At 29.8% G+C, this 16,009-nt stretch overlaps 1 protein-coding gene across 1 annotated transcript; it reads left to right on the top strand.

The window, feature by feature from the left end:
- The first annotated feature begins 1,755 nt into the window (after positions 1-1,755).
- On the top strand, positions 1,756-4,655 carry LOC111006178 (cytokinin hydroxylase-like). Its single transcript, XM_088122337.1, has 5 exons — positions 1,756-2,204; positions 2,339-2,565; positions 2,727-2,968; positions 3,069-3,462; positions 3,880-4,655. The coding sequence occupies exons 1-5, from the start codon at positions 1,910-1,912 to the stop codon at positions 4,297-4,299; spliced, it is 1,578 nt and encodes a 525-aa protein (XP_087978463.1). The 5' UTR covers positions 1,756-1,909; the 3' UTR covers positions 4,300-4,655.
- Positions 4,656-16,009: the final 11,354 nt, after the last annotated feature.

A 16,009-nucleotide genomic window follows, 5' to 3' on the forward strand; every position in this document is an offset into this window, starting at 1 on the left:
TTGTCTTAATTTTCATTCAGTTGTTTTTAATTCCAATCTAGAAGTAATAGATGAATATATTTTCATTGATGGAACGAAGGCAAATCACAAAAATGGCAAAATTTTACTCAAATTATATTAATTATTTTGATTTGAATTCAAACAAAAAGACAACTATCACATGAGAAGGAAGAAAAAAAAGTCAAGTTTGTGACATTTTCAGGAAAAAAAATAAAAGTATTGACGTTTTCTAAAATACATATAATATTTTTATCATCTAATTTATTTCGGCCCTCTTGATCTATTTAGTTCATATTATTTCATTATAGTTTATTATACATTTCTGTAAAAATAATAGAAATTTAATTTAACAAGTTATTTATTAATATATATGTAAAGCGAAATTCACAACGTGAGATTTTAGTTTAAAGGAAATACCAAACTTTAGTCTATTTTAATCATAAATTTGAAGTTTCAATTTCATCGCAGCGAGCACCTGCAAATTGAATTTTAGTCATTATTATTTTTACAGTTACCATTCTAAAAAAACTTTATATTTACGATTAATGTTGTAATAATGTATATATAATTATAATATAAACAAACTTCAAAAGTTTTGAAGTTGCGACTAATAAATTATTGAATTTTAAAAAGTATCTAACAAGTTTCTAAACTTTCGATATAGTATCTATTGAGTTAAATAAAAAGTAATTTATAAACTTTTAATTTTATATCTCGTAGCTACGTCTCTAAAGTTCTAAAAATGTATAATAGATTATTTGAGTTTTTTTTTTTGTTCAACTGAATGTGAGGTGAGATATTGAACCTACAATAATCTCAAGGAAGGAAACAAGTCTTGTATCTACCAAACTATGCTTGAAATATTTAACAGGTCAATAACAAAATTGAAAATTTAGAAATAATCTTTCACCATTTTTTAAAGTTCAATGATCTATTAGATATGAAATATAAAGTCTAAAAACATATTAGACATGTTTTGAAGTTTATGGACCTATTAAATACAAAATTAAATTTTAGGAGTCGACACTTATTAAAGTTTAAATAGTTATTAAATGTAAAAATAAAAAGGAACCCTACTTAGCTGATTACGAATTAGTAAAAATCTTCTTGCTAATCACTATTGACATATTGATAGTTATTTTTAATTTTTTGAAAACAGAAAAAAAAATAAAAATAGCTATCAACTCCTTTTTGTTTTGTTCTTTCCTACTTGTCACCGACGTAAGGGTAGTCAAGGGAAGAAAGTTAATAGCCAAGAATTATTCAATAAAAAATTGAACAATACTCGCACATTTTTATACCGACACGAATAAAGTTTGACATCTTTTTAAATTTTTTTAAAAAATATTTCTTTTTCAATATTTTTCTCTCCTATTAAAAAAAAAACTTAATAGTAACGAACAAAAGACAGGTAAGTATGATGGGTAATTACGTAATTATCTTCCAAAAAAATTTAGAGATGAATCAAACAAAAATACAACGGATCGGTTACTTTAGACATAACCAACACCAAAGTTGTAATTTAATCAAATCCAAATACCAAAATTAGAAATAGATAGAAAAAAAAACGGTGTTGTATTCTGTTCATTCAAGAAAAAGAAAAAAAACTGTTAGAAGTAGGGCCCACAGACGACAGTTCAAACGATCAAAACTGCACAAGTTCTGTGCTCGGAAAAAAAATAATAAATAAAATTTTTTTAAAAAAACTATATATATATGCACGTGTTTCATCGTCTTTCCCATTCCCTCATTTGCAGTGTCAACCTCTGCTGCAAATTTACAAAAAAAAAAAAAAAAGAAGAAGAAGAAGAAAGAAAGAAAAAAAAATTAAATAGAATATTAATATTAATAGTAACATCCCTCTCCCTCTCCCTCTCCCTCTGATCTTTGTTTTGTGTTTTGTGTGGCGATGGCCGTGATGGTTGCGGTGGCGCTCACAACCGTGGCTTTGGCCGTCACATTGGTTTTCATCATCTTCTCCGCCGCATACGACACCGTTTGCTGCTACTGGTTGACCCCCAGGCGCATCAAGAAGGCCATGGCTAAGCAAGGCGTGCGTGGCCCCAAGCCCCGCCCCCTCCTCGGCAACATCCTCGACGTCGCCGCCCTCCTCTCCAAGTCCACCTCCGACGACATGCCCTCCATCTCCCACGACATCGTCCCCCGCCTCCTTCCCCACTTCCTTGCCTGGTCAGCCCAATTCGGTAACTAAATATACTATAATCCATCAACTTATGCTTTTTGGTTGAGTTGTAATTTATTTGTCGGGTTCAAAACCTACATTATTATTTCCTTCCATTTATGGCTAGTGAATTTTTTTTTTTTTTGGTGTGCCAAGGTAAAAGATTTGTGTTTTGGAATGGGATGGAGCCGAGAATGTGCCTGACGGATACGGATTTGATAAAAGAGCTACTTTCAAAGTACAGCGCGGTTTCGGGCAAGTCGTGGCTCCAACAAGAGGGTTCAAAGCACTTCATTGGGCGAGGTCTGTTAATGGCCAACGGCCAAAACTGGCACCACCAGCGCCACATCGTCGCGCCGGCCTTCATCGGGGACAAGCTCAAGGTCCACATATGCATTCAATTTTTTAATAAAAATACTCTATTGAAAACTGAAAACTTATAGCTTTTTTTTTTTTAAATAAAGTCAATGTTTTTGCTTTAATTTCTAATTTTTTTAGCGTTTTTAGTTTAGCTTGAATTTTAGCGGTTTTGTCGTTGGCGCAGAGTTACGCGGGCTACATGGTGGAGTGCACAAAGGAAATGCTTCAATCAATAGAAAACGAGGTAAAATCAGGGCGATCCGAGTTCGAAATCGGCGAGTATATGACTACACTCACCGCCGATATAATCGCCAGAACCGAGTTCGAAAGCAGCTACGAGAAGGGAAAGCAAATCTTCCATTTGCTAACCCTTTTGCAACATCTCTGCGCTCAGGCCAGCCGCCACCTCTGCCTTCCCGGTAGCCGGTCAGCATTCCTCTCATTTTTTTAATAAAAAATAGTAAATATTTAGATGTTTATCCAGTATCCATACTAATTACATTTACTCGGAAATTTGTTCACGCAGATTTTTTCCGAGTAAATACAACAGAGAGATAAAGGGATTGAAGGGGAAAGTGGAGGAGCTGTTAATGGAGATTATAGAGAGCAGAAGGGAGTGTGTGGAGGTGGGGAGGAGCAGTTCTTATGGGAATGATTTATTGGGAATGTTACTGAATGAAATGCAGATGAAGAAGAAATTAGGTGGCAATGGGCAGCTTAGTAATTTGAATTTGCAGATCATAATGGATGAATGCAAGACCTTCTTCTTCGCTGGCCATGAAACCACTGCTCTCTTGCTGACGTGGACTGTAATGTTGTTGGCCACTAACCCATCTTGGCAAGACAAGGTCCGAGCTGAAGTCATGTCCGTCTGCAATGGCACAACTCCCGCTCTTCACCATCTCTCCAAACTTTCTTTGGTAAACTTAAACTTCTAACCTTTTGATCGATGAAATTCAATTTTAATAATAGCCTAGAAAGTTATGAGTGGGAGCCAAGCCATTGCAATATGGCCTACTTCATGAATCATGGCACACACACCACTTATAAATGTCTTTTCATCAATTGAATTTTGATATTTTTACAAGGAGATATATATGAGTTAAATAATAGAGAGAAAAAAAAGGCCAAACTTTTTTCCTCATGACTGTTGTAGCCACTTTGCTGGTACCGAAAAGACATTGAATTCATAAAGCAGGCTTGAATCATTCAAAATCTCTTTATCATATTATTAAACAATAATGGGATGAAAGTGAAACCAATATTTTAGCCAATAATTTATTCTTTTTTAATTGGAACATATATATCTTAATTAATTGAGTTATTTTGACACACAGTTAAGTATGGTGATAAATGAATCGTTGAGATTGTACCCGCCAGCAAGCATTCTTCCGAGAATGGCGTTCGAAGATATAAAACTAGGCGATCTCGAGATTCCGAAAGGGCTGTCGATATGGATTCCAGTGCTGGCAATTCACCACAGTGATGAGCTATGGGGAAAAGATGCAAATGAGTTCAATCCTGAGAGATTTGCGAATTCAAAAGCCTTTACTTCTGGTAGATTCATTCCCTTTGCTGCTGGGCCTCGCAATTGCGTTGGGCAATCTTTTGCTCTCATGGAAACCAAGATCATATTGGCCATGCTCATCTCCAAATTCAGCTTCACAATCTCTCAAAATTACCGTCATGCCCCCGTCGTCGTGCTCACTATAAAGCCCAAATACGGCGTCCAAGTTTGCTTGAAGCCTTTAAATTAATCAATTTTCTCGAGGGAGAGTTCCTTTTTTTCTTCTTTTTGAGATGAGGGATCTGGTCATTTTCCCCCTTTCTTCTTTTTCTTTCTTTCTTTCCTTTTTTTTTTTTGGTCTCACTTTCTGTTTTTGCCTCAGTGAAAGGAAAGAGATATGGCGGAAGAATAAAAAGTAATAGTGATCGAGAGCGGGTATTTTACTACTTACCAACTTTAAAAAATTAACAACTATTTTATTCTATTTTCTCCCCCTTTCTTTATGCCTTCTTTCCTTCAAGATCTAAGTTTTATCTGCGGTGGAATGCAAGCTTGGTTGTAATGTTAAACAGCATTAAATAGAAGAAAGAATCGGGCTAAAATCAATATTAGTTGCTCTTTCCTTTCTTTTTTACTGTCGATTCTTCCCTTTTTGAAAGAAAATTGACTTTTGAGATGATAAATAGGTGTCGGGTTATATGGATTCATATAAGTAGGGAGGAGGAAAGATCTCTAGAGATTGTTATCTCATTCAATTTGAATGGTTGGACCAGTAATTTCAACGGCGAAAACTTAGAAATGTAGCCAATCTCTTGGGTACTGAAATGTTTTGGGTGCACCGCTTTCGAGTTTGGAGGTTATTTAAGCCTCCCAGACAGTTTCCCCAAAAAGGGTGTCTCTGACTTTTATGCTCCAACTCACACAGCTTATTAAAAATAAAATTAAAAAACAGAGAGAAAAAATGCCTTTTTTCTGCGACAAGTCTTTGGTTCTGTTCATATCCCACTATCTATTTTCATTTCTCACTCCTCTTTTTTCTTTCTATTATTATTATTATTATTATTATTATTATTATTATTATTATTATTATTATTTGGTACTTCATTTATAATTTGACTTAGACTTTTCGATCTAATATTTAAAAGAAGAGAAAAATAATATAATATATATATATTTTTTTTTATAACAAGAAGAATAGAGCTATAGCACAAAGCTATATGTCACAATAAGTTTTTTCTGGCATCGACTTTGAGACAGTTGATATACATAATCAAAGAAATTGAATATTTAATCACGAAATTGCAAAGAAGAGAAAAAATCTTTTCGGCATCGAATTTAGGAAGGATGGAAGAAATGACTTTATTGAAGTGTAATTAAAAAAAAACATATTTAATCATTAAATTGTAGAAATGACATCTTAGGTTAAATTGAAATTAATCAAGCTCAATTATTTTATTCTCTTTTCTTAATGAGTCGAGATCATCACTGACCATATCCCAAAAAGGAAATTTGTTTGGAAACTGTCAATTTCAATATTAATGAAAGAAAAAAGGAGTTTTATATCTTAAAATTCTTCTTTATAATCTCTAATCAGTACTACACAATATACATATATGAGCTCGTAAAGTTAAATTAAAGTGGGAAATAGTTTAATATTGAATATTTATTGAGAATTTTTGTATTAAAAATAAAAGATAAAAAAAAGATTGAGTAGAGGGATATGCTGCCCCCATTGAACCTCACGATAACCTTCCCCTGTACATGTATATTTCGCAATTTAGTGAGGTAAAATAATATCTCGACCGACGGATCCAATAGTTTTTATGTTGCGATTTCAAGTCCATGTACTAGTTGTACAATTGTAATTCTGAAAGATAGTTTAAAAGTAAAAATAGAAAGACCGAGACATTTGTACTGTTGGAATTGGTGGAGTCAAAACAACGTTGGAATGAGTCGGGATCGAGTCGGGACGCGTCGAGATCGAAGCAGTGATGAAAAATAGGGAAGCGGGGCAGTACAGGCCACATGGGCCGAGGACGCGACACCACTACACAGTATAATTTTGTCATGTCATTATTCTGGTGTGTTTACAGTTTTCTCCCTATCTACCTAATTTTTTTTTATTGTACTTGGATGTTATATGTGGAGGAGGAAATTATAGAACAAGATTGTTAATTTCCCTCTTCCTGCATTTAGCCTGTGTAAAAGAATAATAATGGATTATAAGAATCTAGTTTTATGTAGTCAATATTTAACTTATGGAATTTGAGACTAATCAAAAGTATGGAATTGGAGAGTTAGATTTGAAAAAGCTTCAAGTTATACAAATCAAAACATGTAAGTCAAAAACACAACGTCAAATCGCTCAATATATATCCACGTGTAACTTGAGTTCCACCATGGAATTGAAGAGGAAGCTGGTGATGGTTATACAAGTCACTATCCCACTTATAATGATTGGCATTCTACAAACCCTTAAAATAATATTAATTATATATATATATAAATATATTTTCTTTTAAATAAAAACTTGCACGAGCGGATTTTAGTGGGGATTCTCATTCAATTCTCTTTTGATCTTTGTAAAGTGGAAAAAAAGAAGTGTTCCAAGTAGGGTTTCCTTCATAAATAACTAACTTCAAGACTTATATTATAAAATTCTGAGATTTGCTACAACATTAATTAATTAATTATATATAACAATATTTAATAACAACTAGATGTTTAGTGCTTTGACTCCTTTTAACTCCAAGAGATCTGCCTGTTTTTCATTAATTATCCCATTAGCTATTTTTTACCATTATAATATTTTTTTAAAAAAATATCTATTTCAAAACATAAAAAAATAAAAATAAAAACATTGTAAAAGCACCTAAAATGGGAAGAACGCAGTCGAGGAAAAAAAATGAAAATGTACTGATGAGAAATGCAGGTAGTTTTATTTTGGGAGTTTGTGTATATAATATGATCTAAAAGTAAATTCACAAGCAATAATATACTCTACAGTAATTAAAAAAAATTCAGTCTTAAACCATGTGGTTCAAAAAAATGTGAACTAAACCTATATATAAACCATGGTTAATAAAAACTAAGGTTTAGGTCTCTCTTATAGATTAATACAAATCATGTGCTAAAAAAGGGAAAAAAAAGAAAAAGAAAAATCATGATCATGATCATGATCATAGTTTATTATTCTAGAGTACAGCTAACATCAAGAATGAATTATACCTATAAATTATAAATCTGGCTAAAGTTTTAAAAACATTATGATTATTAGTTGATAGGAAAAAATTCTTTCTAAGACATCAAAAATAAAATATGGTTTTATAGTAATTAAGTGTTTGTTGATTTAAGGTTAATCTATATTTACTCATCTAGCTAGAACTAAACTACTAAAAATAATTACCATAAATGACTATCTATTTTAATAACTTTTCCTTTTTATTATATATATATATATATATATATATATATATATATATATATATATATATATAAAAGCATGATTACATTAATAATACTTTAATATGAAATCTAAAACCTCAACAAACAAAAAAATAAATAATAAATAATAATTGAAAGGCTAGATTTTACATGGGTTGTAATAAACAAATGATGGAAAAATCATCGCATCACAAAAAGAATTAATGAATTAAAGATCTCAAATAATAAATATGCTCCACCATAACAAAATCAAAAAATACCAACCCTCTCCCACCACCTTTTTTCTCCACCATTCCCAATTTTTATTTTTTTTTTAGTGTTTCTTTCAAATAATTACACATATAATGAAGACAACTAGTAGATATTATAGTTTATTATAAGTGCTTTAGCTTCACGCCTAGACAATATTTTTCCTCTTTAAATGTAAAGAAAAGATGTTAATATCTGACCGTTCAGTGTTTTTCAAGTGGCTGTAACCATCATTTTATACTTTTTATATAATATATTTTTTAAAAAATAACAAGTCCCATATCTCAATTCAATATTATTTTTTATATGCATAAAATAATCCGGATTCTCAACATAATCATTAGACTGAGAGCGATCACTTTGATGAAATGTTTGACTTTCGATTTTAATAAAAATTTGATAAAAGTAATTAAGTTTATACAGTTCATAGAATTTAACAGATTTGTAGGAATTTAGAATGAATAAAATTTACATATATCAACTCATTAATGAGTGTTTCTTAATTTTTAAGTTGTACAGATATATATAACTCGTGAATCAAACATTTCTGCACTAACAACTTAGGGATATTTATATTATTTTTTGTATATGTTTAATTAATAATAATATCTAATGGTATTAATTTATAATATTTGTGTGATGGTCTTTTTAAGTGATTTTGTTTTAATTTAATCAATTCAAATCTTGGAAGGTGTGAAAAGCTACTTTAAGTTAGGCTTCGAAGTGTTAAATATATCACATTCATGGAACTAGATCTCCCATATGGCAATTCTAAGTTAGGCTTCAAATGTAGTGTTGATTTTTTTTTTCTTTTGGGATATATTCTAAAGAGATATTATCTCGAGGCTTCCACATTATTAAACTTGAGAGTCTAAATAAAACTTCCTTGATTTTTATTGATTGACCAAGAAGTCATATAAATAAACTGCTATTACAGAATATTCACAAAGCCATAACTAACGGTAACAAAACAATTAACAGTAAAGTCTAATACACATCAGCGAATATAATTACTAAATTAATTAAATTTTAATTTTTCACAAAACACACGTCACAAACATAGTTGAGCGGTTAAGATATTTTGTTCTTTCTCAGAAGTCGAAAGTTCAATCTTCTATTCTCACATTTGTTGTTTTTTAAAAAAATAAATAAATAAACTCATACGTATTATTTTTCTTCTTTTTTATAGTGTTTTTTTAGTTCAACAATATTGTAAGGATAGAAGATCAAACCATTAATTTTTGCTATAGTAATAGGTGCATTTAATTTAACAATGGACTATGGATTGATTCTTTATATATAGTTAATGAGGTAAAATTTATATAAATATTTTATAATTGTGATATATAGTATGGTTGTTCTAACAAAATAGACAGATATATAGTATTGGTAAGCAACATTTAATTTTTCAAATCAATTCTTTTACTTACTTTACGGCGGTTTGTGATATTTTGTCTAAGCGTTTTCATTGTTCTCCTCATTTCCGTCCATTGGTGTCAAACATTTTACTACGACTTGTTTCTCTGAATTGGAATGTTGATATCCAATATATTTATTGGAAAGATAACTTTTTGTGTTGATTAGGTATGCTCGTTGTGCTACTTTCTTCCTTTTGGGTTTTCATATTTATATCGAGTCTTCTCCTAGACTCTATCATTTGTTAACGGCTAATGTTATGGGGTCTCCATGCCCCGTCTTATTATTATTTCTTCTTGTTTCTTGGGCTTTTTGACCCCTTCTTTTTTCTGAAAAAAGAAAATCAATTCCTTATTTAATTTAATTTCTCCCTTTCATTTTTTATGGAGTTTTATTATACCTTTGCTGAATCAAAGATAGATCAATTTTTCTTTATTTATTTTGTAGGTGAAAGGATCCCTGTTCGGGAAGTAGTTAAGGTTTTTGAATGAGTAGAAGAAGATCAAGTAGAGTTTTTTAGTCTAACGGATGGGATCTACAATTCCTTGAAAACTTTATTTTAAAACGAGAAATCATTTTCAAATTAGAATAAAATTTTCAAATATTCTACTCACTAAAATTATGAAAAATTAAGGACTATTTTTCATGTTGTTTCCTAATACTTTAAATGGAAATCAAGTTTAATTTGATGTAGAAGTACTCTTAGAAGAATAAATTTCTCAATTTTAGTGTATGGCAACAAAGTCTTCATTTTTTTAATGGTCATTTTAGGTGTAATTTACCTAGAATAATCTACTCTCATACAACTAAACTAATTAAAACATAATATTTTTGTCATAAAATGTCAAATGTTAAAAACACTATTGAACTCAGAAAACAAATTAACTTAAAATCGAAATAAATTTCCAATATTTTATTTCTACCATCATTTTTTAACTTAAAATCCTCATATAATGAACTATATATATATATATATATATATATATATATCACTTAATTAAATACAAAAATGAATTACAATGATAAAAGTATAGAGACAAAATGTATAGTTTAAATGTTTAATTGAACAATTATTTTTATTTTCACTACAACAATGTGAGGTGTGAGAGAATTTGAACTTCCAGTCTTTAGACAAGAAGTAGATATCTTTATCGAATTATGTTCATATTGGTACCAACAACTTTTCATGTCATTGTATTATTTTAATAATTTTTTAAAACCATATTTCAATGATAATATTAATCAATCTACAAGGGCAATTATGACCCTTTGACAATTTACTAATTTAATAAAAAAAAATGTCATCTTAGACCCTTTGAAAATAAAAAGTTTGAGGTTCTATTTATAGTTGAAAATAATGGGAGCGTATCATCTTCAAATCATGAATCAAATAAATTAATCAAAAAAATTAATGTTATGGTTTGCCCTCAAAATTGTTATTAAAAAAAAAAAAAAGAAAGTTCACATCATAATCTTTTTAGAACTCGAAAGCCTCAAAAGATCCTCCATAGTTCATATATTGCTCACACTTGCTTACTGGTCAAAGTGGACCATAATATACACACAATAATAATAACAATGAAATTAATTAATTAATTTTAAGGTTTCTACCCCTTACATGCAAGAATTAGCAATTAATTAACTTTAAAATAACTACAGCTAAATTATAAATTTAGTGGTTGTCATTGTATTTATTTAATCTCTAAATTTAAAAAATTGAAAACTTTAAATTATGCTTTTATTTAACTTTTATCATAATCTGACTAATGGAATAATATTGAGATATATAGGATTGTTCATTAATGATTAAGTCTATCGAATTGTTTTGTTATCCTTAAAAAAATATATAAAAAAATGGTTCTATCACATTATTCTTATTCAACCAAAATTAATTTGAGTCGCATATTATATCATGTTGTATTCCATAAATAGTATTGATGAAAGGACTAAATAAAAGTATAATCTAAAGTTTAAGAATATAATTATCAAAGTTGTCTAATAGTTTAAATTTATGGACTAAATTGATAGTATTTTTAACTTTTAATCATTATGGGTTAGTCTATTGGTTCAAAGAGGTCAAGGTAAATTTTAAAGAATTGAGTGATTGTTCCGTGATATTAGTTGATGTACGCATAAATTGACTTGAAACATAACACGGATATCAAATATTATATATATATATATATATATATATATATATATTTTGTCCAACTTTTATTATTGGTGTGTAATTACATAAATCATATATCTATGTTCTAAAATTAGTTTCCAACATGTGAAATCATACTCTTCTATATCAATAAAATTATATAATAATTTTGTTGAGATAATTAGGTAATTGTTGATTAATTTTCTTTAGAGGATATATATTAAGTATATATGGAAAGAAAATACTATATGCTTTTAATAATGCACCTTTTGACTAACATTAAGGGTAATATTTGTTTGACCCGTGAGTTACATAATTGCTTCGTCACCAACGCCCACAAACCCAAAATCTAACAGTTCAGCATGTATTAATCATGGATATCCGTGTGTGTATATATAGCTACAATTTTAGGTATATCTTTTAGGCTCTCTTTTATTATTATTATTTTGATTTTCTTTATCTTTATTTATTGAATCTAAGGTTGTTACAGATCATCGATAAATCATTTTCAATGTAATCTAATAATGTTTTCTTTTTTTCTACATCACTTCGATAATTATATGCAGTTGGATTGTTATTTTTTCATTTTTTTCATTAAATATTTTATCCCTTAAACTACTAAACTATGTTAATGTTGGTTTTTCTCATTAAATATCAGTCAATAATAATAGAATTAGATGCATGAGATGTTAATTGAGTCTAACTCAATAAATAAGATCACTTATTATTAGGAGTGGAGTCACGTACTTTACAAGAGGGGAGGGATAAATTTTGCATCGTAACATTTGTATTTAAGATCTTTCATTTCTAAAAAATTTAAGGGAGCAAACTAGAGGAAACTATTGGTTAGTCATCTTAATGACGTGGAAAATGGAACATGACTCATCATTCGAAAGATGCACGATAGCTCGACGAACAATGTTGAGCCTACCTATATCATCTAGGTTGGCTGACCTTCATGAGTATTTGGAGGCGCTTACCTCCTCCAACCGCCTCATATTTTTTGGGTACGCGAAACTATTCTCTCTCACACAATTGGTCGGATGGTATTGACTTATGAGTGTTTGAGCTTTTACTCTCTTTTGCAAGCCCCTTCATTCGTCAGTCAGTCGAAACTTCACGATACTTGATCGTTTTCTTGATCAAACAAAAACTACATAATCTTAAGTATTTTATATATACTTTGTGAATTTTGACAAACTAAAGGAGGGACAATTTTCCCTCTCCTTTCCTTCCTCACTCCACTCTTGCCTATTAATCTTACTAATTCAATGGCTTCAAATCATGGAAAATCTCCAACCCTCATAAAATCACAAAAAAAAAAAAACTAGGGTTTGAGAAAATTTTCGTAGGCCTTAGTTCTTTTTTTTATCTTTTCTTTTTTTTTTTCCTTTCCCCCTTGTGAAAATGAAATCTTGTTGATGCTGTAGTGAATGGGTAGTGCTATTTGGTATAGCATCCATGGCTGATGGCTGATGAATGGAAAAAATAATTAAGGATAAGATATGGTACTCCATTATCTCCATTTTCCATTTCCATATATAGTATCTTCCACCCCATTTTTTTTGGCTTTTGCTTCTGAAACTAATTAGAAACCACCACCTCCTCTTTCCTTTAACTTTTTTTTTTCTTTTTTTGATGGGGGCAAGAATTTTAATTATATAACCCCTACCTAGGCTTATAAAGAGGATAATCCACTTCTTTTTATCAATGGGACAGCTTATTTGATTGATTGTGCCCTTGTTCTAATCCAAATTTGTATATTGAATTGTACAAATTGTTATCTATTAAATAGGTTTCTGATCTAAGTAATGAGAAGAAAAAAAGAACAACCTTTTGGACCAATTGGTTTTTGTGCCCCTTGTTTTACATTTCAAATCCATTTGCTTTAATTGTAAAATAAGGTAATTGTTGCAACGATAATCAAAAGAATAACTATAAATGTGATCTTAAAAAAAAAGGATATGTGTCAAAATGTCATTATTGTACTGTTAAAAAGAATATGAATGTTTACTTTTCCTAATTACAAATATAGCATAATAAAGTTTCAATATTGTAAAAATTATCAACTTAAAAAAAGTAACTGTGGATACTACAGTTTTCCGATTATTAGTATGATTACTCAATCTAAAAAATAGTATTAATCAGAAAAATCAACCCAAACTCAATCCTAATAATTATCATACATCTCTAAATGGGATCTATATATAATGACGACATACAATGTCATTTGCCCATTAAAAAGAGAAAAAGAAAAACATTACTTTTCTTATCACGGGATCTATATATAATGACGACATATGATATCATTCACTCATTAAAAAGAGCAAAAGAAAAATATTACTTTTCTTGCTCACGTAATTTTTATCTCACATCAATTAGTGATGACCATTTTTTTCTTTTAGTAACAAAAAATGTCAATTACCGCTGAACTATACTTGTTTTGACATTATTATATAGTTACTTACTTTTATAAGTAAGTCAGATAAAAGAAGGAATTAATGACAAAACAGGCAATATGGTTCTCCCAATATTAAAACGAAGAGAAAAAAAAGTTCAAAAGAAAGCTAGACGCGAAAACATTTGAATTTCTTTTGCTCCCCAAAATTTTTAGGCTAACTAGAAACCCTTTATAAGATTTCAATATTGCGAAAAATAACTACCTAAAAAAGCAATTGTAAGATCTATCAGTAATTAATATAATTATCTCTTTCAACAAAATGTATTGACTAATAATGCAAAATCATATTGATAAAAAATAAAAGAATAAGAAGGATCCAAATCCAAATCCAAATCCAAATCCAAATCCAAATCCAACCAGCTAAGTAGTTTGAGATTAAGATGCTTGAGAAGGATAACTGTGTTTGGTTGGGTAGTAAAATGTTAACAGAATTTTATAAAAATAAATGATTAATGTGCTTGTTGTCGATGAGAGATGTTTTCAGATTTGTTTTAAAATTAATCAAAATCAGCTTTCAACCATTCATTTACATTAGATAATTTCTAATAAATAATTGGTAGTTAATTTAATTTTATTAAGTTAAATTAGTCAAAAATAATTCTAAACAATTTATTTTTAGAAAAAGAAAAGTTGCTTCAGCGGTTCAAATTTCCAATTCTAAAATTTTATTTGGAGTTTTTGAGGAGGTAGAGTTAATTTGTTGTTTAACTTGATTTATAGATAGAAAAGTAATTTGAATTTTTTATAATAACCAAAATTAAAATAACGAATAACGAATTAAGAAATAAAAACTAACCAACAAAATAATAACAAAGCACCGAGAAAGAACAAATAGCATAAAGAAAGAAAAAAGCAAAGCACGGCCCAAGAAAAAAACAAACCGCACATAAAAAAACCAAAGAAAAGAAAGAGATGGAGGGAGATCCGTTTTAGCGGATTGAGAGACGAATTTTTAGAAGAGAGAGAAGGATTAACCAAAAACACACGCTTTTTGACAGGATAAAGAACCCTCCTATTTACCAATGCTTGGAAAAATAGTTTTCCACGCAAATCATTTCGAACTTTCAACCAAACATAAGTTTTATATGCCCAAACTCATTCCCACCTCTTAAATCAAACGGGTCCTAACGTGGTTTATATATACAATGACGACACGCAACGTCATCACTCCCCGTAAATAAATGAACCAACAAAAAGCAAACTAGAATACAAGAAACCATTTACTTTTGGTGCTCCCACGGACTAATTTTCAAACATGGAATTGGACATCCAAAAGACACCAGCAGCTGAATAGATCAAGAACAAACACAAACAAGAAAAGAGGCACAATGATGGATCACGAACAGAGTTTTTATGCAAACAAAAACCAAACATATATACCTTTTAATGAAACACGTTTTGTTGTGTATTGGGCCCTCAAAAAGCAAAGGGCTTTACAAAAAGGAAAACTAAGAAGAAGAAGAAGAACTAGAATTAGAATAGAAAGTGATGATCCAATATGGATTCCAAGTGTTCATCAACTTCAAGTTTGGGGACACCATAATTAAATTAGGGCTCTTTTGAAATTGTACGAAAGATGAATAAATATTATTGTGTGTGTTGAGGAATTTGGGAGACTGAGCTTTCACAGCACCCCATTAGCTTGTCAATCGAATCAACAAGATTTGGTTCGACTTGTTTGGCCCTTGGATTTTATTGTATTGCCTTTGCCTTTGCCTTTGCCTTTGATATGAATAATTTTAGAAAGAGATGTTCATAATAAAATTAAATTAATTGGCTGATGTTGATAAAGAACAATTTTTCCTTCATTTTCAAACTAAGTCATGACTTATTAATAATAAGGGAGAGCAAGAAACCCTAAAATTTTTTAATGGAAAAAGAAAATATGTATAGACTGAAAATGAGAATGGGGAGGTTGGAAATTTTGAGTTTGTATAATCTATATCGTATAAAAAATGTTGTAAGAACTTGAGTTCTTCGTAGCTTATGTTTAGTTTGAATTTGTAAATTTTAGTACCATAAGGTAAAATGTGAGCTATGTAGGATTAAGAATCATAATTTTAATTTATGTTAACAATATATGTTCGAACCTACGACTTTTGGACATGACATATATGACACAAGTATATATTTTTTTTCATTTTTCAATTCAATAATATGTAGGATGAAAATTTAAATTCTTCTAACCCATAATATATGCTTCAACAAATTAAAATTATGTTTAAGTTGGATATCTTGAAG

This window comes from Momordica charantia (genome assembly GCF_013281855.1).
Source record: "Momordica charantia cultivar OHB3-1 chromosome 4 unlocalized genomic scaffold, Mcharantia_2.0 BLBB01000004.1, whole genome shotgun sequence".
NCBI lineage: Eukaryota > Viridiplantae > Streptophyta > Magnoliopsida > Cucurbitales > Cucurbitaceae > Momordica > Momordica charantia.